General features: G+C 49.2%; 1 protein-coding gene across 1 annotated transcript in view; it reads right to left on the bottom strand.

The window, feature by feature from the left end:
• Positions 1-272: 272 nt before the first annotated feature.
• The window catches only part of NEURL1B (neuralized E3 ubiquitin protein ligase 1B), a 39,856-nt gene continuing 14,089 nt past the window's right edge, over positions 273-26,039 (bottom strand). Inside the window, exons 2-5 of the mRNA XM_053567134.1 lie at positions 20,309-20,854; positions 7,514-8,233; positions 5,457-5,582; positions 273-5,070 (exon numbers count right to left, since the gene is read on the bottom strand). Of these exons, the coding sequence (XP_053423109.1) occupies positions 4,826-5,070; positions 5,457-5,582; positions 7,514-8,233; positions 20,309-20,854 (1,637 nt within the window). The 3' untranslated portion in view covers positions 273-4,825. The remainder of the gene's footprint in view (positions 5,071-5,456; positions 5,583-7,513; positions 8,234-20,308; positions 20,855-26,039) is intronic.

Below are 26,039 nucleotides of genomic sequence, written 5' to 3'. Positions count from 1 at the left end.
TTTGACAAGTACTCCCTGGTTGTTGGACATTTATAAATAAAGCTGCAATGAGCATCTTTACACATAGAGCTTCTCCTTGATTATAGTTATTTCCTTGGGATCTTTTTGCAGAAGTGAGTTACTTGGCAACAGTGTCAAACATCGTCAGAGGCCTATAGACATCTTGCAATTTATTTCCTTAAGGCTGGCAACAATTTGGACCTCTCACCTCCATCCCCAACGGTGATGTATGCAAGTGTGATTTAAAAAACTGAGTTCTGAAGAGACTTATTTTTTAACAAGCCAAAGTTGTATTTTTTTTAAACAGGAAAATTACATTAATATAAAACAGATAAAAACAGACATAATCAGAACACACAACACAACAAAAGCACAACACACAGGACCAGTGCAAACCCTTCCCAGCCCACTCCCCCTAGTTTTAAAACCTTTATTATAGATCCCCAAAGATTAGACTGTACTGGAGAAGTCACAGTATTGAATCAGAAAAATAATAATAAGAGGAGGCATGTTTAAAAAGGTCTGTACACAGATAGTGGGGTTTGGGGTGAGGGATGTACACTTTATCACTCCAACATCAAAAATATAATGCCAAGAGGATTTCAGTGATTATCAGATTCCTAGAACCCTACCATGTATGCTAGTCCCCTGCCCACTTTTAAAGGTTGCTTTTAAAAAGGATAAAAAGTGCACACTTTCATAAGGCACAGACAGATTGTTGTACAAGTGGTTTCATTAGGGACCTGGATAAAGACAGTGAGACAAATACCAAGAAATGCCAGGAGGCCATGTGTTCCTGAGCCGGTGTTCCTTTGTCAGACCTGGGACAGGGACAGGATCCAGCGGTGGGAGGTTATTGCCTCTCATTTGCCAAGACTTCACGCCACCCCAGTCTCAACTGGGACTACCTCACTTGTGGGTGAGGGGACTTGGGGACTGATTTCCAGGAACAGAAAGTGGTAGGTAGCCATCTCCCCACAGCCCCCTGGCAGCACCTGAGGGTGATCAGCCTGTGGGGCCTCTGCCTAAGGCTGTTTTGGTAGCAGCTCCCTGACTGCAAGGTGTCCCCCATGTCTAATGCAGTGCTTTTCAAAGCATGCAGGAGGCTTCGGGCTGGGAAAGCAGCTGCTAGGCTCTCACCTAGATGGACCAAAGGCAATAGAATAGCAAATAAGGTCCAGTGGATTCTGCCCCAAAGGCGAATTACCCTCTTAATGCCACCACCTGCTGCATCAGGGCTGGGCACAGTTTCCTCTGCTCCATCTTCCCAACACCCCACACCTAGCAGGCACTCTGCAAGCATTTGTTGAATGACTTTGTGTGCATACGTGGTGCTGTTTTACCAACCTCCTGAACATTCATAATCTGACTTCTGGATTATTCAGCAAACCTTGGCTAAGTACCTACGTGTTAGCCCAGACTTGACACCAGAGGGATCCGATAAAGTTTACCAATCTATCCTCCTCCGGCCATGAGCCCAGGCAGCCTTTATCTTTAGTCTCACTTCTCAACCTGAGTCCAGAGCATAGCAGTGGGCGCAGCCAGACTGAGAAGTGCTGCTGCTGCCGTGAGGGCGTGGCTGGATCCTGGGAGACACCCTGTTCTGAGGACACACTAGAAAAAGGAACTTGCTTTGACTTAGAAACCACTCAGTTTTCCAAGACGCTCCTAAAGAAGAGGCACAAGACCAAAATGAGGTGTCCCCTGGTCTATCCTGTCCTAGCCCTGGAGGCCTGGCTGCTGTGACCCAGAAGGGCACATGATGGGCAGTGAGTCTGGAAAATAGGAGGGCTGGGTACATGAAGGGATGCTCAGCTGGCCAGGGGCTCTGCTTAAAGGGTCAGTGGGCATAAGGACCAGGAAGGTGGTAGGGCAAGGCCCTGGGCCCCTCCCAAAATTGTCCCACACAGGCTCCCCTATGTCAATGAAGGCCCCCAGCTTGGCTTAAAGTCAAGATCTCACATAGCTTGGCTCTGCCAGCAGGAGGGGGGCAGAAAGCGAGCCTGAAAGGAAAGGACACTTGTCCTTCCAGGGTGTGGGCAGTGGAGGTGGTGCAGCCTGAGGGTGGAACCCTCCACTCAGGTACAGGCACCCAGGCTTCTCCAGATGAGTCTCAAGGAGGAAAACTCAGTCTAAGCTTTCTGGGACTCAGGGCCAGGCAGTAGATGGCATGAGAGTTGGCACCAGATACTCCTGAATCCCAGCTCTCCCACTTGCTGTTGTGTGTTGAGTCACTTCACTGATAGGACCCCAGGTCCCTTATCTGCCATATGGAGATGGTACCATTTTTCATCAATTCTAAGTAGCACAGTTTTTTCACACTTTATCTCTGACCAGAATGAACTGTATAGTTGTGGCTTCTTACAATTAAGATTGGCAGCCTTTTCCCCCCAGTGGTACATAAAATGGTCCATTTTATGAGTTGCAGTATCTTAGATATGACTCATTATGGCAAAAAGACCAGCTTCACAGGATTAACACATGAAGGCACCTCTGTCACCCAGTGCCAAGGCACATAGCAGGTGCAAAATATAAAACAGTGGCTCCTTTTCCTCTTTTCTCTTATCCCCTTCTCAGGACAGACCATAGATAGGGATGTGAGCATCTCCTCTGTAACACTGAATAAATCAATTTAGAGCATCAGGAAATGTCTGGTTTTTAGAAGATAAACACCCCCTTAACTCCTCTTGCAAACAGGGTGGCTAAATAGCAGCTGTGGAGCAGGTTAAGCAGGCCACTAGCTCCTTTCTTCCTGGGTAACAGGTCTCTAGGAGCGTGCCTGGTCTACCCTTGGGTCCAGACCCTCAGTCACTGGTTTCCTGGTGGTGGCTGTACATAACCCTGGCTACAGCTCAAGGAAGAAGCCAGGAAGATCAAGTGGCCAGAGAGAGGAGGTAACTCCCCCTGGCTACTGACACCACCAGAGCTGTGACTGCATCTCAGTCCAGTCAGGGGGACAGCCACCTGAAAAACCAAGGGCTGGGTGACAAGTCCTCCCACACAGGGCCTGTGCATGGCCCCACCAATGCCCAGCACATGGGGGAAAGATTATGCCACAAAATTAAAATGTGGGCACATTTCCCAAATTCACTAGGGAAAAGTAACCAATCAGGGATTCTTGCCAGGGCAAGAGGGAGGGGGGTCTGAAGTGAGGGCCAGGGCAGAAAACTACGACCATTCTCAGCTGGAGGAGTGGCCCAAGACCCCCAGGCACTGACTGGTCTATGGGACCTGATTTGATAAGGGTTTGGTCACTCAGAAACCCAGGAAGTGTTTGGTAAACGACTGCATAAATTCTCTGAATGTTTTCCTCTCTTCCTCAGATGAGCAGGTTAGGAATTGTAACAAAAATGCTTTCTCTTTGCAAGGTGTCTCAGGCTTTTTAGAATGTTGTGCTGGTCCTCCTAAGAGATCTTGGAGTGCTCAGGTTCTAAACTTCCAAATGGGAACCGAAAAACAGACAGGCTGAGGGACTTTCCTACAGGTACAACACAGAACAGGGCAGGGGTGGAGCCCGGAACTGGTGACAAAAAGAGAGGAGCAGGCCTGGACCACCTGTTATCCCAGGTGTGGTCTGAGAGTCTGTAGAGACGGGCAGGGTTGAGGGGGTAGGGTAGGACCAGGGTCCTGAGAAATACCAGCAAATAGGCCTGGAAAGGGGAGAATCACAATACCAGCATTTTCAGTTACTGTCTCAATTATCAGTTAACACACTTATCAATTAACATGTAGTAACTAGCAGAGGAAGATGGACTGAGAGTCACAACAAGGACCAGTCACAAAGTCCTGGTTCCTCCCACTCCTGCCAGCAGGTCACCCTAGAAGTGCCCACATACATGGCTAGTGCCAGGCCCAGGGGTGATAGTAGGAAACATGGACAGCTGTCTGTACCATGGAGGGGCATTTCCAAGTCCAGGTGAATCAACTGCCTCTAGGATTCCATCCCTCCTCCAGGAAACAGAATATCCAGCTCCTCTTCTTAGAGAAGGGGGCGGGGATCAAAAAGCCTCCAGAGACGAGTCAAGGTGCGATGTGCTTATTATTAGGCTATCTGGGGGGAAGGGGTGAAAAGATGACACAGCCTGCAGTGCTCAGCTGCAGCACCCCCAAGACTGCGTAAGAAATGAAAGAAAGAGAATTGTTCTCTTATGTTCTCCGCCTACCTTCCCCTCAAGGAGTTGCTGCTTTGGAGCTGTAAACAATGAGTTATTTTTACCTCCCCTTAGAAAATCTGAGTGTGTCTTTTCTATACCACCCAAGGGAGTTCTGTTTAGGTTCAGGCTTTGTACATTCAAAACGAGCTTCTGTCACAATCCCGGAAAGGGAACAATTTCTAGTCACGCTAACACCTGGGCTCCGGATTGCACATTCCGCAGTGTTCAGTAACTTCCCAGAGCCGGATACCTGGTAAAATCCCTGCGTGCTCTCCCTCTCTCGTTCCTCTCACATTCTTTCTCTGGTCTCTGGCTCCCTCCCTGCCCTCCCCTTCTCTCACACACCCTCAACCGAAACCCAGAAAGAAGCATTGCACAGACAGAAGACGCTGTTTCCCAGCTAAAAGGTCACCAAGGGGACGGGTGATCTGCCAGGCAGTTCCTGAGCTTGCTCTTAGGATGACCTTTTGGGGGCAAAGCACTTTTGAGCCAGAAGCACCCCTTGCTGGGCTCAATCCCCCGGGGCCCATTCTCCATGACTGCCACGTGTTACCCACCACTGGAGAGATGGCTGCTGCCCCTGAACTCCCTGGAGGCCATGGTGGTTGCCTGGCCCAGGGAAGTTTCAGAAAGGTGACCCTGCTCTGGCCAAGGCCTGTGGGCAGGCCCGGCTATGGCCTGTAGATCTTAATGACGTCCTTGATGGGCCGCCGACAGATGGGGCAGCAGGCCCGAGCTTGCCGCTTGAGCCGCAGGCCACAGCTGTGGCACAAGCACATGTGTCCACACGTGTAGATGACTGTGTCCACCTCGCCATCGAAGCACACTGTGCACTCGCCATTCTTGCTGCCTGCTGGCTCCGGTGGGGAGAACACAGGAGACACTGGGGGGCTCAGTGGGGAGCTGGGGGCTGTCACTGACGAAAGAGAGAGCAGGACACGTGTTAATAATCTGTCTCCCAGGTGGGCTCTGCTGGGGCAGCCCCAAGGATGAAGAGCTTCTTGATGGAACTGGTGGGGGAACAATTTTGGAAAATAGCAATTTTGGGTTACCTTCCAGGTTTTACACCTTTCTCCACCCTTTTACTGCCTCCCCCTCCCCGCCACTAAGATAAAACGCCTCCGTCATCACCCCTTGACATGCCCCGTGTAGACATTTCTCCTCCCCTGGGTGAACATACTGCTGAGGGAAGGCGAGGATGCCAGGGGGAAGGCAGCTACCCTGCTCGGCCCTGGGAAGGCACAGCGCAAGGGGCCAGGCCGGTCGCCAGCCCCTGCTCTTACCAAGGTTATATTTTCTTACCCAGGGATGACTCAGATGCGGAGGAGGACTGATTGACACTGAAGGTCATGTCTGAATCACTGTCATCTTGGGAGCCACTGAGGGACCCTGATGGAGTCGTGGTCGTGGGACTGGACTGCAGGGTACCTGAGACCCAGAGAGACTCCATCAGAGCAGTGGAAGGTTGGACCTGCCCTGCCAGTGCCTGGTTTTCACTCCTTCTCACCTTAGCTTCCCTGTTTGTCTAATGAGGACCAGTGCCACCTCCCTTCTGCTAAGGACTGATGAATGCATGCAAGTGTGGGGGACATTTGTTCTCTGCCCACCCAGCCTCCACTCCTGTTTCTTTTAGGAACAGCACAGGGGTGTTCCCTGAGTACTACCGCATCCCCCCCACAGGCCAGGCCAGTAAGAACTTCCATTACTTGGTCTCCACAGTGGCTCAGGGAAGGCAATGTAAGCCAAGCAAGACCACTGAGGCCCAATTCTGCAACTTCCACTAGAATTATCAGGAAAGAAGGGGCTTTCTCCACTGGCAGGAAAGCTTGGAGGTAGAAGGGCCATCCTCTGACAAGCGCCTGCCTGGGTCAAGCCATCATAAAGGCAAGAACTTTGAGATGAACAGAGAGATGGGATGCTGATGACATCCTTTCAACACTTAGATCCAGCTGTTCCTGAATCCACCCAACATACTCTCAGACTTTTGATTTATGTGTACCCATAACTTTCCTTTTGTTGCCTAGGACACTTTGGACTTTTGTCACTTACAACCGACTATTTGTGTTCAGCACGGGTGAGTTTTCTTCCTCAACTTACTGTTGGTTCAGATAATAGATAATAACAGGTTATTTCTTAGAATGGAGAAGCTTTCCTTGCCCTACTAGAAGACCAATGGACAATGGGCAACTCATCTCAGGCTGAAAGGATGTTATGTCTGATAGTGCCTCAAAACCCTCAGGGCACCCTGCCCTCCTCTGCCTTCATTTGGACAGCAAGAGTTTCTGATACTATAACCACGAGGGCTATGTCAGGCCCTGCTGAAGGCATCATATGTGCCATATCATTTCTTCCTCATGACAACCCCCCTGGTGCAAGTATTACTATTTCTACACAGAAGGAAGTGGAGGCTCAGGAGAGTCTGTGATTTGCTTAACATCTTTATAGCTGATCAGCTATGTGACTCTGGGACAGCCATTTAATCTCTCTGTGCTTCAGTACTATTATCTGTAGATGGGGATACGAATACTGAGTTCACAGGGTTATCAGGAAGATAAAATTGAATGAGATAACATATGAAATACGGACTGGTCGTTATTATTTGTACTTTACTTCTTGAACCATGAAATTTGATCTGTACTACCTGGGAAGCCTTCCAGGACCACCACTCTCAATGCACCAAGCAAGGGAGAGAGGCTCGTTTCTGTGGCAAATGCCACCCCATGCAGCTCTCCATTTGGGTGTCTGTATCCTGTCCTCTGTGGCCCCATCCTAGAGCTGAGAGCCTTGGCCACAGCTGGTGGGCACTCCCTACCTATTTGTGGCATGGCTATGGAGGCAAGAATCATCTCAGAATAGGGTGGTTCAAGTCTCCATTCCACTTTCTGTGGAGGGTGCTATTCTCATTTCCTCTCTTACAAGTACGCAGTTGAATGAATTTCTCCTTTCCACACTTAATATACATTACACGCGTTATTTAAAACACCAATGTTATAAATCATAACGGAACTACAGTATCAAATGAAAGTCGCACTAACCATCAACCAACTGCATGCAGCCGGCCAAGCCCTTGGACCAGCCAGTTACCTAGCTAGGTTGGTGGTTTACAGAATGCGGTCCTTTACAAAAGGGGGCAACAAGGGCAGCATGGCCTGCACAGTCTTATCCAATGCACGTTCTCCGGAAACTCTGGGGGCAGCGGACAATCTCGGACAGGGTGATGGGGATGGACGCCCATCGCTGGGGGATGGCAGGCTTGGCCCAGGGGGTGGCAGCCGTCAGGAGGCGGGAGCCGGCGGGTGGGCGGGGGATGGGTGCGGGCGGTAGTGGCGGGTGGGTGTGGACACGTGCGGGGCACTCACCGAGGAGGCGCAGCTGGCCCGCGGCGCCGCCGCGCACTGCAAAGAAGGCCCAGAGCGCCTGCGTGGTGTCGACGCACAGCAGGCGGCCGCGCGGGCGCCCGTTGACGCCCAGGAGCACGTCGCCGCCGGGCCGCAGCGTGAAGCTGAGCGCGTCGCCGCCGGCCGGCACGGGCCCTGCGCGCGCCACCACCCAGTACTCCTTGCGGTCGAGCAGCGCGTCGGGGTCAGCGGGCAGCTCGTTGGGCCGCAGCCCGCTGGGGTCGCAGGACGTGATGCCGAAGGCCAGCGCCCCGGGCGCCGCCAGCCCTGGACGACCCACCTCCACGAAGAGGCTCTCGCCGGGCCGCAGCGGGCGCTCGGAGAAGACGAGCGTGCGGCCGCCGTCGGGCCGCGGCGCGCAGGCCACCTTGCGGTCAGCCGAGAGGCTCACGTCGGGCCCGCGCGTCGCGTGGAAGCGCAGGTCGGCCTCCAGCAGCGCCGGCGACGACGCGGGCCGCGGGCGGTCGCGGGGCCCGCACGGGATGGCGGCAGCCGCGACGTCAGCGGGCAGCGGGCCCGGAGCGCGGCCCAGCGCCAGGTGGCCCAGCTTGGCCACCACCTGGTTGTTCTCCAGCTCGTTGTTGTCGAAGTTGGCGGCGTCGTGGCTGCTGGGCGGCGGGCAGGCGCTGAAACGGGCCTGGCTGAGGCGCGTGGACGTCAGCGTGTCGGCGAAGGCGCTCTCTGGTGGGACAGCGGGCAGCGTGAGTGCGGGGCCGGGGCCGCAGGAGCCCCCGCCTCCACGTCGCCCCGACCCTTCCTTTGTTCGTTTGCGGCCTTGTTTAAGGAGCCACTGGTGCACAGAATTGGATTAAGCGCAATCCACGGCCCACTTAACACGCTCTTAACTTTGGGGATGGGCAGAGAAGGCCCTTCCGCCTTTCTTTTCGCGCTCTCTTTCCAGCCCTCCTTTTCCCTTGCCGCCACCTCTTTCACCCCCTCCTTCCTTTTCTCTCCACCTTGCCTCTTTTCTTCCCCCCTTCTCGCCCTTCCTCTTTATTTTCTCCCTCCTGGATTACCCTTTTTCCTTCTTCCTTTTCTGTCTCACTCCCCCTGCTTTTCTCCTCCTCTCTGCCCTCCTTTTCTGCCTTACATACTTCTGAACATTCAAAGGGCATTTGAACATCCTTTATTGTCACTCGCCCCTAATGGAACACAAGTTTCAGTAAAAGAAGAGCAAACCTGCATTTGTGGCCTTATTATGCGACAGGTAACTAATAAGCTTCTTTCACGTTATCTCGTTTGATCCTCACAACCACACTCTGCGTTATGTGCTATTACTCCCAGCCACTGAGCTAAGGAGGAGCTGAGGCACGGAGGGTGGGAACATCACCAAGAGCACATTGGTACTAAGCGGCAAAACCCGTGGGCCTGAACCCAGACTGTCTGGTTTCAGAGTCTGGGCCCTTCAGCACCTCCCTGAAAGAAAGGAGGACCTGGGCCTGTCCTCACTGCTGTGTGCCCAGCACAGAGCACGGGGCCTGGCCCTGGGGATGTCCCTAAACATTTAAATAGTAAGGTCTTTGCGAGAGATCCACTCGTTCTATAAAACAGGAAATGAAGGGAAAGTCCTTAACAAGTTAGTTATGAAAATATTTTTTGAGTAATCTCTAGTGCTGTGAAAAAATGTTCTTGATACTATGTTATGGTTGTATAACAAAGCAAAAATAATGTTTATCATCCAGGTAATAAAGATCTTCATACTTTGGTAGATAACTTATTTATTTTCCTGTCTCCTGGCTACAATATGAGTCCCCGGAAGGCAAGGTTGTCCACCACCGTGTCTCAGGGCTTAGCAGACTGCTTGACAAATAGCCTTCATTATCAAGAGTTTATTGGATGAATAAATGAATGAATATGGTCTCTAGAAGAGACTGCTAGACTGAAAGACAAATCAGAGAAAGAAAAAGCCATTAAAATATTTTGAAGATTTTTTTACTGATAAAGATGTTCTTGTCAACCCTTAATAAGAGCATGCTTCTCAAACGTTTTTAAACAGACTGCTCTCTAGCCAAGATTTTAACTATTACCATTCTGTAGTTTGTATCACAAAAAATTTCTCTCTTTTTAGTTTTCCAAATATAAAGTGAAATAATAATGAATGTGCTTTTTCTTTCTTTTTTTTTTTTTTGTAGAGACAGAGTCTCACTGTACTGCCCTTGGGTAGAGTGCCGTGGCCTCACACGGCTCACAGCAACCTCTAACTCTTGGGCTTACGCGATTCTCCTGCCTCAGCCTCCCGAGCAGCTGGGACTACAGGCGCCCGCCACAACGCCCGGCTATTTTTTTGTTGCAGTTTGGCCGGGGCTGGGTTTGAACCCGCCACCCTCGGTATATGGGGCCGGTGCCCTACTCACTGAGCCACAGGCGCCGCCCATGAATGTGCTTTTTCAAACCATATGCCCTAGGCCCTGTGAGAGTCTTATATGTAACCTCCAACACACCTTTCACTTAAACTGCATCTATAGCTTCTCTTGGGAAAATCAGGTCTGCTAATAGGGCCTGAATTCTAATATGACAACAATGGGCTATAGCTTGCCCTTTTATTGAGGTTGGTAGATCTTACTTTCCCTGAGGCCCCAAGGTCATCCTCTTCACCCCACTCAGCTACTTGCTTGGGCTCTTTGGGCATCTAAATGTGTGTACTTTGCCTCCCCATAGCCTGAGGAAAGAAGTGCATTTTCAATGTGTCTGTCTCTATCATCTTATTTATGTGCATAGGAAATCAGGTGCTGGAGAGAAAAGTAAGAAAATGTTAATGGTAATTATCTCTCAGCAGTGAGACTATGAAGGACTTTAGATTTTTCTAAAGAAAATTTTCCTATAGTAACCCAGGTTTTCTATAGTAACCATGTACACTCCTAGTTTTCAAAAAAATCAAAATTTTTTTAAAAAGTCAAGTTTTTAATTAATGTTTAACAATATAGGAAGTGCCCTTGATATAACATTAAGTGAACAAAAGAGGATACAAAGCTGAGCAAATGGTTTGATTCTATTTTGTTGGAAATGTGTGCTTGAGTTGCATAGGGAAAAAATAAGGAGATACATCAAAAAATTGGAGTGGTTATAAACAGTGAAGAAATTTGCTGCTGTACTGTTTTCTGGTTTCCTCATTTCCCCCTAATTTACTGATTTTGTAATCAGGAAAAAAAATACGTACAAAGAATAAAACAGGCACTTTTTTAAAAAAGGATTTTAAACAAGTGGATATTTCTGAGAGTCTCTTGGTATAAATGTGCTTTTCCTAGGGCTCCTTGTCCTACCCACAGTTTCCCTGCCAGGCCAAGTTTAAAGGCACTGGCTTCAGTTTGTCCTGGGCCCCTGCTAGCTCTGCTCCCAACCCCAGTGTTCTCCTCCTTGGCCCTAGTGGCTCCACACAGGAACCTGTCCTTTAGGGCAGCATCCTCATTAAGAGCATGGCCTGTGGAGTGGGCCAACTTGGGTTCAAGTTCTGGTTTTGGCTCTTCCTGGCTTTGTGACCTTTGGAGCCTCAGCTTTGAGTACATAGAATGTTAGTGGTAAATCCCTTTGCCCCACCACCCTGTTATGGAGATTAAATTACTTTTATAAGGAATATAACAGAGCGTGGCTCTAAGTGCTCAATAAAGTGAACATTAATTATAATCATTCCTTCAGCATTCAACAAAATGTATAGAGCACTCACCATGTGCCAAGTGCTGCTGGGCACTGGGCAAACAGAAGGGGACACACAGGCCTGGATCCTGTGTTCACAGAGTGCCCATTCCAGTGGGAGGGACAGACTCTATAAAACGAGACCATCTTACAGAACGCTGATGAGTGCCCCCAGAAGCCACCATGCACAGATAAGTGGGGTGCTCTGAGAGGTGAATTACCTCAGGTCACAGTGGGGATCAACAGAGCTGAGATTCTTTGAGAGTATGTAAAAGGGGACTTTTTAAGAGTAGGGCCTAAGAGGGAGCCAAAAAAGATCTTTCTGATAGTAGTTAAAGGGAGGTCTGAAGGCCAGGGGCATAGTGGCCAGGTGAGAGTAGTGTGTGAGCATTCCAGGCACAGAGGCGCTGGAGGCTCAGTGTGTTTGCAAGACTGGGTTACAGTGAGCGTGATACCTGTGGCAGCCCCTCAGAAAATGCTACATCTCACATTAATCTCCATGCAAGGAGCTCATTCCCCATTGGGGAGGGGGCCTGACAGGTCCAGGATGGCATGGTGCTGGCCTTGGTTGTACACTCCAGAATCAACTGCTCAAATGGGCATTTCTTCTATGGAAAACCAGTCAGCTGTAGGCAGAAATCCAACATCAAGAGGCCACCAAGGGAGCGTACTGAGACTACCCAGCACCTACCTATGGCTTAGCTCCAAGCCCACTCTTTGGACCCAATTCAAGTGTACACAAGCATGTTGACCACTTGCCAGATGCAACCACATACACTGATTATTCCCTTCGGTCCTCATGACTATTCTCAATGGTTCTGTAAAACGGGCACATTTCACAGTGAGAGAACACCGAGGCTCTGAGAGGTGGAGTTACTGAAGTTCACAGAGCCTAGGGGTGACAGTACCTGGGTTTCTAACCCAGATTGTGACTCCAGAGCCAGGCCCCTTGACACTAGCAATACTGGCTCCAAATTCAGCCAGAGTGAAAATGAAAATGCAGGCAGAGAGAACTGGAGACAGAGGGCCTATCCATTCGTCACTTCCCTGTTTCTGAAGGACTGATTTGGGCCATGTGCTGGTGGCAGAAATGACAGGACAGACTGACAGAATGGATATTGGACCAGGAAAAGAAGATTCAAGGATGACTCCTGGGTTTTTGGCCTGATCAACCAAGTGGGTAGTGGCACTTATTGCCAATGGGGGCTTCTGGGGAGCAGGAGGTGGAGGGGCAAGTTCTGTCTGAGCATGTCAGTGTGGGGCGCCTCTTAAAGCCAGCCAAGGCTTGTTGAGTGGGGACTGCCTGGAGTTCAGGGGAGGTGTCAGGGCTGGGGAGATGGATTTCGGAGCCAACAGTTCAGAGGTGGGACTCAGAGCCCAGTGATGGATCATTTGGGTAAAAAGGGTAAAGAGAAACAGCCTTGCTTTATGCCAATTTGTTGAACTCTACAGTTGTTTTAGATATTTTCCTATATGCATGCGGTATTACTCAGATTAAGACAGTTAAAAGGAAAGAGATATTGAGCTGAGGCTGGAACCCTGGGGCTCTCACATGTGGAGACTAGGCCCAGAGGAGTGGCGTGGGTGGGAGGGGAGAGGCTGGGAGCTAGGCAGGCTCAGGAGCCATGAGGAGTGGCAGCACAAGCAGTGGGCCGGGGTCACCTGTGCTAAAGACAGAGGCTGAATGGATTTGTGGGGGGATTCTCAGGGTCTAATAGGCTGAAAGGTCAATGCTGGGTGGGCCCCAGCCTGGGGTGGGGGTGGGGGAAGGAGAGGGCTGGTGGACAGCACTTGGGAAAGACCTGCCTTGAGGAAGGGCAGAGAGACGGGACTGTGCCTGGGGTAGGGGGGAGACAGTCAAAGGCTTTTCTAAAAGATACCATGGGAGTGCTTTTGTGCTCCCGGGAATGATTCAGTGGAGAATGGGAAGGGGACAAGGAAGAGGTGGGAGGTGATGGGGCACAGCTCTAATCTGTGGGCACAGGAGGCAGGCCAAGTGGGTGGGCACAAAGGGAGGGCCTTGGGGATCCAGGAGAGAAGTCAGGGACTGTCAGTCTGGGCATGACCTGGCGGGACCCAGGTCTGTGGGCCACCAAGCCCATGCTTTTCGGGATGCTGTCCTTCTGTCAAACAAAGAAGGCTGGACTAGGGAGACAGACTCTGGCCAGTCCTGGCTGTGACCTTAGTTTTCCCACCTGCAAACTAGGGACCCTCACCCTATCTTATTGGTCTATGGAATTAAACAGGGCAGAATGGTGCAATCACAGACTTGGCACCATGCCTGGCACAGGACAGGCTGTCAGGAGCCCTTAGTAGGACAGGCGAGCAGTCAGAGCAGAAATATCACTCCAGGCTGGAAAAGGGCAACCCTTTGAGCCACCCTGCCTAGCAAATGCTTTACTATTGGGGTGGGGAGGTGGGAGCTGGCCTGGCCTGTTTGGAAAGAAAACATTAACTCCAAAAGCCTGTTACCCTGCGCTGCTCCCGGCTGGGGCACTACGTGAAGCTGGCCGCAGCAGCTCCTCCCTGCCTGATGTGGGTGCATAAGCCACATACTGAGGCACCCCTGGGCCCTGGGTGTAAGCTCTATCACCCCATCCTGGCCATTATCAGCTGGGAGATCTTGGGCTAGTCCCTGTCCTGTTCTGGGCCTCAGTTTCCTCACCTGTAGCTTGGAGTGGTGAACTTAGACTTCTGAGCCCTGCATTTAGATCTGTAAGTTCAAATCTTCATCTAACACTTTGTTCATAACACTCATGAGCAAACACTGATTCTGGAACCGCCATCTGTGACCTTGGGCAAGTTATCTATCTATGCTGAGCCTGCTGATGAGGAGGATAGTATTTCCTACCTCACAGGATTCTCCTAAGGAACAAAGACATGACACTCGTAGAGGTCTCAGCATTGTGCCTGCCGCAGAGTGGATGCCCAGTAACTGTAAATAACATGGGGTCTCAGCACTTTCAGGCTGGGTAATGACTCCCTTCCAAGCTCCAATGCGGGGCTGTTGTTTCTAGTTGCTTGGGATCCACCCCCCTTCTTCTGGTACCAGCACTCAGATTTTCTTTGGGAGGAACTGCCCATACCTTCTTCCGATTACCCTGAACTGGGGAGGCTTGATCTGTCAGCTACTTCATCCAATCCCCCTGGCCATGGAGATGGGTCTAGAGCTGGGCATCACAGCCAAGCCAGATAGATGAGGCTAAGTTTTGAGACTTTAGGCAGACCTGTGGGAAAGCAGCTATTCTGTTGGATTTAGGTTGGTGGGACAGGGACGGGAGTTCCTGATGGCTTTTCCTCCACTGCAAAGGGATAGCCCAGCTGAGCATGAAGCCAACAAAGAAAAAAGTAGAGCAAGAAACGAAGACAGGCAACTATTCCAGGTGCTGATCTTTGGGCCCCTGCATGAAGCCAGACGTAAAGGTAGCTGTTCCCAAGAATTTGAAGTCACATGAAATGTTAAATCTCCTTCTTCCTCACGTGAGACTGAACTGGTTTCTGTCCCTTGCAACCAAAGATTTCTGAAAATATAGTCTGCAATGCCAAAGCCTTGGGCCAGCACTGCTTGTTCAATCTGACCAGCCTTCCACCACTGGACAGAGAGAGGAAGAATACTATGGCTGACACTGACTACTCCTGAGCTACATGGGAAGAAGGATAGGGCTGCCTCCAAATGGCATGGGGCCTGAACTCAGGAGCCCCTGGAAAGGGCTTCTATAGAGAAGGAGATACATGGTGAGTATACCCCAATCCAAAATCTGCAATGCTTCAAAACCCGAAACAAAAGATTTGAGTACGGACATGATGCTCAAAGGAAATGCTCATTGGAGCATTTTACATTTTCAGGTAAGAGATACTGAAATGGTAAGTATAGTGCAAATATTCCAAAATCCAAAAAATACTGAAATCCAAAATGCTTGGGATAAGGGATACTCAACCTGTAATATCTCTTGGAGCCAAGGAGAGGAGCGGCAGGAAAGACGTGCACAGCTGGGCAGAACCTTCCTCTCCCAAGTCCAGAAACTGCTAAATTCAGCAGAAAGGAATTTTTCTAAGTTCAGCTCCTGCACTTTGACCACAAGGAGCATCTTGAGAAATCCGAGGCTCTCAGGATGGACACTTTGGGACTAGAAAGCCCACCCTAGTCTGTGTCCTACAGACCACTGAACAAGCAGTACTGGGAGAGTCCCGAGCAGCCCTGGGAGACAATGCACCCTACAGTCTAGTGTGTGCGGGTAGGTGGGGGGATCGACAGTAACAATGGGGGAGGCCATGAGAAAACAAGGAACCAGAGAGACATAGAACAGACATAGACCCTAAAAATGGGTGAGTGGAAAAGGAAAAACAAACAAAAACAGGTATTATGCTAATAATACCATCCATATATGCATAAAATATATAAGACAAACTACACATCTTTAAGAGATATACTCGTGGGATTTTGACAAACATCACAGTGGCACCTATTTGGACAAGAGAAGGCATGAAGAGGAGTGGAGACTGAGGACAAAGCGAAAAAGGCAAACAAGCAAGAAAGGGGGCGTGTATGGCCCAATACTGAGTCCTGAACCTAGGAGTCTATAAGCAAGGAGGGGAGAAAAGAAGGGAGAATACACACCCAAACAAAGGGGGCTGTGATCACACTCCTGGCTAGTACCCTGGTGTCACCTGAGGAGCACTAAGAAATCTGAATGCCTGGGAGCCACCCTTTGAGGCTCTGACTTTTTTTTTTTTTTGAGACAGGGTCTCCCTCTGTCCTCCAGGCTGGAGTGCAGCGGCACTATCACAGCTTACTGCAACCACAAACATCTGGGCTCAAGTGATTCTCCTGACGCAGCCTCCCGAGTAGGTGGGACTACAGGCTCTTACCACCATGCCTGGTTAATTTTTATAATTTTTGTAAAGACAGGGTCCTGCTTTGTTGTCTAGGGTGGTCTTGAATTCCTGGCCTCCTGTCTCAGCCTCCCAAAGTGCTGGGATTAATGGTGTGAGTCACAGCACCCAGCACTGAGGTTCTGATTTAATTGGTCTGGGGACAGCCTGAGAAACAGGATTTTCAAAGCTCCTCAGGTGAGCACAATTTATAGCCAAGGCTGAGAATCACTAAACCAAATACAGACACATTGGCTCCCAGTCCTGGCTCTGCCACTGGTAATCTTGGTAGTTCTAGGCTAGTCACTTTCTTTCTCTGAAACCTGATTCTTTGTCTAAAAAGGGCATCCCAGAGCCTGGCCCCACAGAAGCAGTGTTCTATGGGGCAGCTCGACTGCCATACAGGAGGAAGTAGGCTGGATGCACAATTGCAACCAGGTAAAAAAATATGTGAGGCCTATGAATCTCTTTTTATTTCTGAGATTTAACTTTGGCTTAAGTTCTAGGGCAAACAGCAAAGTGCACTCCCATCCCATAAGATGGGGAGTATGCTTCCCAGACCAGGGTTACCAGATAAAATAAAGGATGACCACTTACATTTTAATTTCAGATAAACAATTTTTTTTTTCCACATAAGTATGTTCCAAATATTGCATGGGACATACTTGTACTAAAACATTGTTGCACTCTGGGAGGCTGAGGTGGGTGGATTGCTTGAGCTCACGAGTTCGAGACCAGCCTGAGCAAGAGTGAGACCCTGTCTCTAAAAAAATAACCAGTGTTGTGGCGGGCGCCTGTAGTCCCAGCTACTTGGGAGGCTGAGGCAAGAGGATTGCTTGAGCCCAGGAGTTTGAGGTTGCTGTGAGCTGTGACGCCACAGTGGTCTCCAACCCCCCCAAAAAAAAGAATAAATAAATCATTTTCATTGTTTATCTGAAAATAAAGTTTAACTAGGTGTCCTGTATTTCATTTGCTAAATTTGACAACCCTACCTCCATACTTCTGTTTGAAGGAATAGAGGAGTCCCAGGGATTTTCAATTCTGGAATTTCACAGCTGAAAAGCTCTAAAAGAACCATGTCATCTCCTTGTTCCTTGCAATTAGCGCTGAGGATAACATAGACACTGGGTGCCTTTTATGTATCTATTTGGTACCTCAGACACATCCTCAAGCAGTCAAGTTCTCCCAGGAATTAGATTTCTGGTAGGAATTCATATTGCCTCATCCTATGCTGACAATCGTAGGGTACTTGTTGTCTGTACTTAACACCACATAAAGTCATGACTGCTTAGTTCTTTATTTTTATTATAATTATTCTTTCCTGACTTATAAATCATTGATAACTTGGGAGGGGAAAAAAGGAAATAAGATCACCCACAATCCCTTTACCCAGATATAACCAATGTCAACCTGCTTTTCCCTGGGAAGGAAACAATGAGTTTTGTTTTTGTTTTTGTTTTTGTTTTTTGAGACCGAGTCTTACTTTGCTGCCCTTGGTAGAGTGCTGTGGCATCATAGCTCACAGCAACCTCAAACTCTTGGGCTCAAATGATCCTCTTGCCTCAGTCTCCGAAGTAGCTTGGGACTACCAGTACCAGTCACAATACCCAGCTATTTTTTAGAGGCAGGGTCTAACTCTTGCTCAGGCTGGTCTCAAACTCCTGAGCTCAGGTAATCCAGATGCCTCGGCCTCCCAGAGTGCTAAGATTACAGGTGTGAGCCACCGTGCCTGGTGGAAAGCTTTATTGAGCTTCAATCATGTGTCAGAAATTTCCCTTCCATTATCTCACATAACTTTTGGAAAGGAAAATAACTTTACTGATCTTTTTAACTATAAAAGCAATACAAACCCTTTACACATAGATATATATTTAAATGGCAATTCACGCATATAAAGAGGGAAGTGAAATTCACTCATCTCATTACTCAAAGATGGAATTCCTTCTAATTCCCTTTCCCTCTTTCATGTTTCTGTGAACATTTTCCTGTAGCACATGTGCCAAGTACTCTCTGTTAATTATTGCATCTCAGGGATGACTTGCACATAAGGAAACTGAGGCTCACGTCTGCTTTGTTGTCCTGCCATTCCAGGGGACTCTGCCAATTCCCACCAGAATGCTGTAGGGGTTCAACAAGGGTTTGTTGAATAAGTAAATGTGGAGGGAGGTGTATCCAGTCTCATTATGTCATCAAAGGCTGCTTCCAATTTGTATTTTTTAAAAATCCTAATCTACTTGGCCTGATTATGGAGCGGCTATGATTTTTTGGCTATTAGCCAGAGACACAGGCTGTGGATGAGGGGGATTGCTTCCCTGCTCCATAGGAATTAAGATCTCCAAAAGAGTGACAGAAGATGTAGGAGGTTATAGAAACCTGCATTCCTTGGAGGTAAACTTCCAAAACTTTTCATGAAAACCAGCATGAAAGGTTTGTGTTTTAACGTCTTAAAATGCCCAAATAAAGCCCAGGCTTGGACTGTGGGCGGCTATTCACAATCTGCTCTGCTCGCGAACATTCTTATTTCCTAGATGTTATTTCTTGAGTGCCCTCTCTGTGTCGGGCATTGTGTTGCATCCTTTTCCTACATCATCTCATGTAACCCTACTAACAATCTCATAAGGTGGGTGCTATCCTGAACGCATTTTGCAGATGAAAAAAACTGAAGCACAGTCATCTGGCCAAGGCCACATAGCTGGCAAGTGGCGAGCCCAGTCTACAACTGAGGTCCCTGAGCTCCAATTCCTGCTCTTGACCTTACAGAAGTCTTGGTGCCTTTTGCTTCTGGGGGTGGATGCACAGCTGGAATGATGAATCTTCCCTCCTTCCCCAATAGTGGGGTGGTGATTGGGGGAGTGCAGGAGAGCAAGAGCCCAGGCCAGGGTTTTCCATCAAGATGCAGGACTAAAAAACCAGCCCAAACATTCAGATACACAAACTGCAGTAATACTACGGAATACTACTCAGCAATAATCAGGAACAAACCATGGCTACACACAGCAATATGGATGAATATAAAAATATTATGCTGAAAGAAGCCAGACACAAATGCATATCTACTCTATTCTACCATTTATATACCTCTAGAGACGTGGGAAGCTGACTCAGAAGAGACAGGCAGAGTATCTGGGGTTATAGACAGGTGCATAAATCTTTGTATCTGTGCATTTCATCATAGGGAAATTACATTTAGAGCTGTGTCCAAACACCCTGAGAAATCTTCTCTCCCTTTATTTCCCCATAAATTGAGGCTGGGCTGGTTTAGGTGCTATGTGTAGGTTCAAGGGCAGAGGTTTCAAACAGCAAATTAGTGGTTGCTAGGGGCTGGGAGAAGGGCAGAATGAAAGTGGTGGCTAAATGGGTAGAGGGTCTCCCTTTGGGGTGATGAAATGTGTTAGAACTAGACAAAGGTGAAGGCTGTCAACTGCATACAACCCAGTTTATCTATTTTTAAATGGTTACTTTTCTGTTACGTGAATTTTACCTCATTTTTTAAAAGTGTAAAGAAAGGCCTCCCCATTAAGTGTGCCAAACTTGTACTCTCACGAGTGCTGGCCAGGAGGATCAAGTATTAGTGGCTGGCTCCTCTGTAAGGATTGGCTCACACTCATCTGCCTTCCTGAACCCTGAGGCCTGGGCTATTTTTTGAGGGTTTTTTGAGACAGGATCTTGCTCTGCTGTCCAGGCTGGAGTGCAGTGGTACAATCATAGCTCACTGCAGCCTCAAACTCCTGGCCTCAGGCCATGATCCTCCCACCTTGGCCTCCCATAGTGCTGGGATTATAGGCATGAGCCACACACCTCAGGTGGGCTTGGGTCCATCTGACTTGCTCACTGCCTGCACAGTGCAGGTCCTCACGATGCTTGTGATCAGGCTTGAATACTGAGTAAATGAACAAATGGAGTGAAGGCCTGAACAAGTGAATAAATGCTGCTGCTAGTGAGTTCAACAAGAGTTAATGAGTAACAGCAAATAAACAAGGAATTGAAGAGAAATGAATCTGGGCCAGAGCATGGGTTCAACCCCTGTGGGTTCCAAATCCTGGCTTTGTAACCCAAACCATTTAAGCTCTCCATGCCTCAGTTTTCTCATCTGTAAACTGGGGTGGCTGGTGGGTTGTGATAAATAAATGAGCTAAGATGTGGAAAGCGCTTAGCACAAAGTCTGCCAAAGCAGGCCCACTGGTTGTGAATACTAAAGAAAACACAGCGTGTATGGGGCACCTTTGCCTGGTCCCGAGTAGGGCCGCCACCTACCAAGGAGCTGCACCTCGTCGGTGATGCCATAGACATCGATGAGCGCCCAGAGTGGGCCGCCCACGGCCACACCACAGTGGAAGAGCACTGGTTCGCCGTCATTGACGGTGTAGAAGACGCGGCCATGGCGATCTGCCCAGTAGGCCAACACGGTGTCGCGCAGTGCCAGGTTCTCTGGCAGCGCCTTGGCCCAGTAGCCAGGCCGCGTGACCAGATCCGGGCAGGCATACTTGGGGATGTCCTGAGCACTCATGAGCGACGGGTCGTGAGTGGTGAAGCCAAAGCGTAGCGCACCACTCCAGCCAGGGCGCACGGCCACCAGGCGCAGCCGCACCTGCTCGTACAGCCGGATGGGCCGCTGTGTGAACGTGACGCCATTGCAGAAGCTGTTGCGCCGCGTGGCCCGGCGGGAGTGTCCATCCAGCCGCACGTTCTTGCCCTTGGCCTGTGTGTGGAAGCGCAGCGCCTCGCCGAGGACTTGGCGCCGCTCTGGGCCAGGACCACAGCATGGCCGGGTGGCCAGGAGGCGCGCGGGAGGACTCGGGTCTGTAGGAAGAGATAGGCAAGACAGTTAGGCGCCTGGGAACTCCAGCCCAAATCTCTTTGTCACAGCAAAGTCACTATACCCATTTCACAGATGAGCAAACCAAGGCAGGGTGTATATCAGGTGGGTAGGTAAACACTACAAGTGTTTCAATGTCAGACAGGGCAACACCAATGAACTTGTCTTGATAGCCAGCAGGGTTCAAATGACTTCTCCCTCTTCGTCAAATACTGCCAAATCTAGAAGGCCCTCCCGAGGCCACCTCTGGGCTGTAGTGTCCCTGTTGCCTTTGTTGGGGGGCGGGGGGTATACTGAAAGTCTTTGGCAGCTTATTTCTCTGTAAGTTTTGTTCAAAAGCAAGGCAGGTAAGACAATAGAAACAGCATTCTTTTGGGATCCCCAAGGCCACCTGAATCCCTAACTTAGTATCTCCAACTTAGTTTCTTGCCTGTAACATGGGGACATTACTTAACTCACACAGCTGCTAAATGATTGAGTGGATGAAGTCCCTAGAATAATAATATCTGGCACAAAGTCTATGTGTAACAGGCCACTCATGGTATTACTGAGGTTCCAAAGCAAATCTAAGCCAGGATGCTGTGACCCACAGAAAATGAAGGCATTCCTCACTCCTTATAGAAAGGTTGTGTTTTCTAGAATTTACACTTTTGAGGGTTCGTTTCTAAGAAAATTCTACTCTGAAGGACCTGGGGAATCCTTGGGTGGTCTTTCAAAGGATCTGGCTACTGGTCATAAACCTAGCTAATCCAATGAGTGGGAGTGTTTATCTCAGCCCTGCTTTTCTCCCTCTCACCCCCCAGGGGCAGTTCTTGGGAGGCTGTGACATCCTGGGAGGGAGTAGGGTGGGTGATTACTGCAGGAGTCCCTGCTATTAATTCACAACAGTAGCTGAGTACAATTTTCATGGGGAATTCTTACAAATTGCAGGCAGTCTGAGGCCCACAATGAGAAAAATGGTGACCCCAGGGAAGAGGGACCGCTCCTCCCACACTCAGCCACAGGATGCCCTGTGCTCTGGGCACATCAGTGGGTGGTGGTGGGGAGTTCAATTAACACTAAGGCTGGTGGGAACGAGGGCAGGAAAAATGAAGAGGGAGAGGCAATGAGGAGGCAGACAAGCCATGGCTTCCCTCTCCAGCCCAAGGAGAAGGAAGCCCCAGTCTCCAAGGCAGGCAGGGAGGCCTCCCTCCCAACAAAAGCCACTGACCCACAGAAGACAAAAATACAGGGAATACAAAAAGCCAAATTCCCATATTAGAAAAAAGCACTTAGGGACGTCAGTGATTCATTCATTTAATAAATATTGAGCACCCATGTGCCAGGCACCATGCTAGGCACTGGGAATACAGCAACCATCAAGATTCTTCCCACTCTGATGGAGCTGACATTCCAGTGCGCCAAGTCGACAACATGTAAGATAGACTCCACCTGGTAGGATGCGTTACTGAGACCAATGCAGAGAGAGTGGCTATCTTAGGATTTCCATGGGGACACGTGGGGGAAAATCATTCCAGGCAGAGGGTACAGCAAGTGCAAAGGCCCTGAGGTGCAAATGTGCTGGTGTGGTCGAGAAATGACAAGGAGCCTGTGTAGCCAGGATGGTGTTAGCACGTGGGGTGTGGAAGGAAAGAAGTTTTGGGGGGGTTCCCTATAGTAGTTATTTTTTCTTTAACCATTTTACTCTGAATGGACTGAGCCCTTATTGAAAGTTTACAGCAGAAAGGTGGTAGGACTGCTCAGGCCATTGTATATGGAGGGGAATGTTGAGGACAGGTGGGCAAGGAAGCTGGACTGTATTATTCCGGGTTAGAGACAATGGTGGATCAGATGCGAGTACCAGTAAAAGATGGCGAGAAGGGGTCAGATTCTGGATATGAGTTGAAGGTAGTAGAGATTTGGAGGCTTTAATTCATTTTTTACAGAAAGTAGATGAAACAAATTTTAAAGACACGTCGGCTCTATATACCAGGCACATGAAAGGGAAGCAAATCAGTGTTAAGGGCAGGGAGATAACACAGGTAGGTCCTGGAAGGCAGGGGCATCTCCGTCTTGGTTCTCCTGTGCCCAGCAAAGTCCTTACACACACTAGGCACTTGAGAAATGCCAGCTGCTGCCTGTATTATAGTCAGAGGTGGAACAGGCCTCAGAGATCATAACTTCCTATATGCCAATTTTACAGATGGGAGGACAGAAGGAGAGGGGCCTTCCCAAGCTCAAGGTCAGTCAAAGTCAGGGCGGGAACCCCTTTCTTGGGCTCTCTGGCCAAGCCATCCCTGATGCAGGGAGGTGGGATGTCATAGGTCACTTTGGCCCAAGAAGCGTAAGGCGCTAGGGAGGCCAGTTAAGCATGACCTCTCTGGACTTTGAGCCATGACAGAGGACCCCCCCACCACTGTCATATGGGTACCAGCTGCTTCTACCTGGTCAGCATCCATTCCTCTTTTTCTGGTTATTACATCCCAGTTTTCCTTGGAGTGTGACCCAGGCCTGGCCAATCAGATGACTGCAGCCTTCTCAGATAGAAGCGCCTATTTATTTTTGAGACAGGGTCTTTCTCTGTAGCCCTAGCTAGAGTGCAGTGGCATCATCATAGCTCACTGCAACCTCAAACTCCTGTCTCAACCTCCTGAGTGGCTGGAACTACAAATAGTAGCCACCACTCCTGGCTAATTTTTTCTTTTCTTATAGAGACAGGGTCTTGTTCTTGCTCAGGCTGGTCCTGAATTCCTGGCCTCAAGCAAGCTCCCTGCCTTAATTTCCCAACGTGCTAGGATTACAGGCATCTGCCACTGTACCCAGCCCCTCTTTTGCTTTTAACCAGGTTGAGCTGGGTTTCTGATACTTGCAACAAAAAATTTCCTGATGGATAGACTCATCAGGCATTCAGACACTTACTCTGGGCTGGGTGTTTGCCAGGCATTTCCTCACTTAATTCTCATATTATCCTTATGAGGCAGAGACTACTGTTATCTATCCCATCACGGATGGAGAAATGGAGTTTCAGAGAGGTCAAGTTGCTTGGCCAAAGTCACACAGCTGGTTTACCTAAGGACAGTGCTGGAATTGAAACCAGGTTTTGTAATCCCGAGATCTGTCTATTTAAGCGCTTTGTCATAGTCTCTACGCCTCTTAGGAGTTAACACAGGATGGATAGATGGTCTATGGGCCATAGACCCCTGATGTAGGAGATACTGCCTTGTTACTATAAGAGGAGTAGCCCCCTTGCCTCCCTAAACCTCTCAGCAGGCCTGCCAGGCGCTGGACTGGCACAGGAGGCCAACAGGCAAAATGTTCGCCCCACTGCTCACTTAGTCACTCATCCTTTCGGCCAATGACATCATCCCATCCTACCCTCATGGAGATCTGACCCTCTCTAGGATGGACACACAGCTGAGTACCCAGTGACAATAGGCATGATAAATAGCACCTCAGGCAACAGCACTGGGGGCCTCCAGGAAGCCCCAGACTCAGCCAGGGGCTGGATAGTGGTGATGCCCACTGAGCCAGGTCTGGAGGGAGGAGAGGGTGGAGAGGGGAATGCCTGGGGCAGAGGCAAGGGGAGGCTGGAATCTGTGGAGAGGGTAAAGTAATACAGCAAGTGTAGTAGGAGGTGTGTGAAGTTGGGCAGCCACTGTCTTACAGGGGTGAGGGGTGAGGTTGCTGCAAAGTCCAAGGAATCAGATGGGAAGGCCATGAATGCCAATCCAAGAGGCTTAGAGGGCACAGTGTAGGCAGGAGGGAGCTACCTTAGGGCTCCAGCAAAGCACGCCATGGGCAGAACTGTTAGGGAGGGGGCTCCAAGACAGCAAGGAGGGTGGACAGAGACCAGAGGCCATCTCTGGAACCACAAGGATAAAGGAAGGGCTGGCTGGAGAGCTAGTTCAAAGGACAAATCCCAAATTGGTGGTGGAGGGGGATATGGGGGGAACTCCATCCAAGTATAAACCATCAGCAGAGGCAGCTGGGGACAGCAGAAGCCTGTGTTCTCCATGCACACTGTGGCCTTGTACGAAGCACTTGACTTCTGGCTACGGCTTCTGCCAGTGCGCAATAGGCCAAGGTCCCTCCAGCTGGCAAATTCTCCAGGAAACATTAAATATGACCACAGATCAAAAGCCCTCCTGAGCACCAGCATCTATAGGCCAACCTTATTTAATTATTTCTATCTTCCCTCCCCATCAATGTTGTGTTTTCCAACCGTATCTCCCCATCAGAGAGTTTCTTTGCAAAATGGCTTGGGAATCTTGAGCAGATGTTCTTTGAGAGGGGTCTGGCGATTTAAATGAATGTTGGAGTGGGGAGAAATACTGCCTTGTTACTATAAGGGGAAAACCAACTATATGTTAGGATAAAATGCAGCCAAGTAACCAGCTAAGTTTACATATTTGTTTAATCTTGATTATATGATTTGACTTCCTTCAGGGAATGAGGGATAAACACTCATTTTTCCCTTCCTTAGGGGCCAGAGCCCTGATGTAAGATAAAGAAAACCAGAGTGAAAAAGTTTCTAAGAGGATCTGTTATTTACACAAATTGAAGATGCTTAAAATAAAAGAACAATAAGCAATCTCCAAATTGTACACCAACATCTGCTTTTAGCTCGGTTCAGGGAAAGTGGTTTCTACAAAGAACAGAAAATTGTGGAGGTGGGCTCAAAGGGCCTTGCAGGAATTCCTAGTTGACAGATGTTCAAGGAAACCCTGAACTTAATCATTTGAATTGCCGCAATATAAACAATGGCCACAGTATAGAAAGTTTGGGAAAGAGGAGAAAAATCCATCCCCGGCTTTATCTCCCCACTTTGCCTTTTGGGAAAGCTGCATTTTCCGTAGTTCCAGTCCTGATCTCAGATGAGAACCGCTGGGGGTGTCCTCACTACGTATCGCACCCTGTGCCAGGTGTTTTCCAATATTTTTTGATAAGTGATTGCAGCTCATTCTCAAAACAAATCTTCACCTGCAGGATTGGTCTCCATTTTCCATGAGGAAAACAAGGCTCCAGGCAGCAAAGACACTTCCCGCAGCTGCTGAGCTGTGAACCTGGCCGTCTGAGCCCAAACCAGCGCCCTTTCCTTTAACTTTCTTCCCTAAGCAGTGCGAAGTACTGGGCAGCCCTGAGTAGTTTTTCTAACTCTCTTGCAATCAGAGTGCACACCCGGTTTTTCAT

The sequence above is a fragment of the Nycticebus coucang genome, chromosome 17 (assembly GCF_027406575.1).
Source record: "Nycticebus coucang isolate mNycCou1 chromosome 17, mNycCou1.pri, whole genome shotgun sequence".
Lineage (NCBI taxonomy): Eukaryota > Metazoa > Chordata > Mammalia > Primates > Lorisidae > Nycticebus > Nycticebus coucang.
This window is presented reverse-complemented; position numbering and strand designations above follow the sequence as displayed.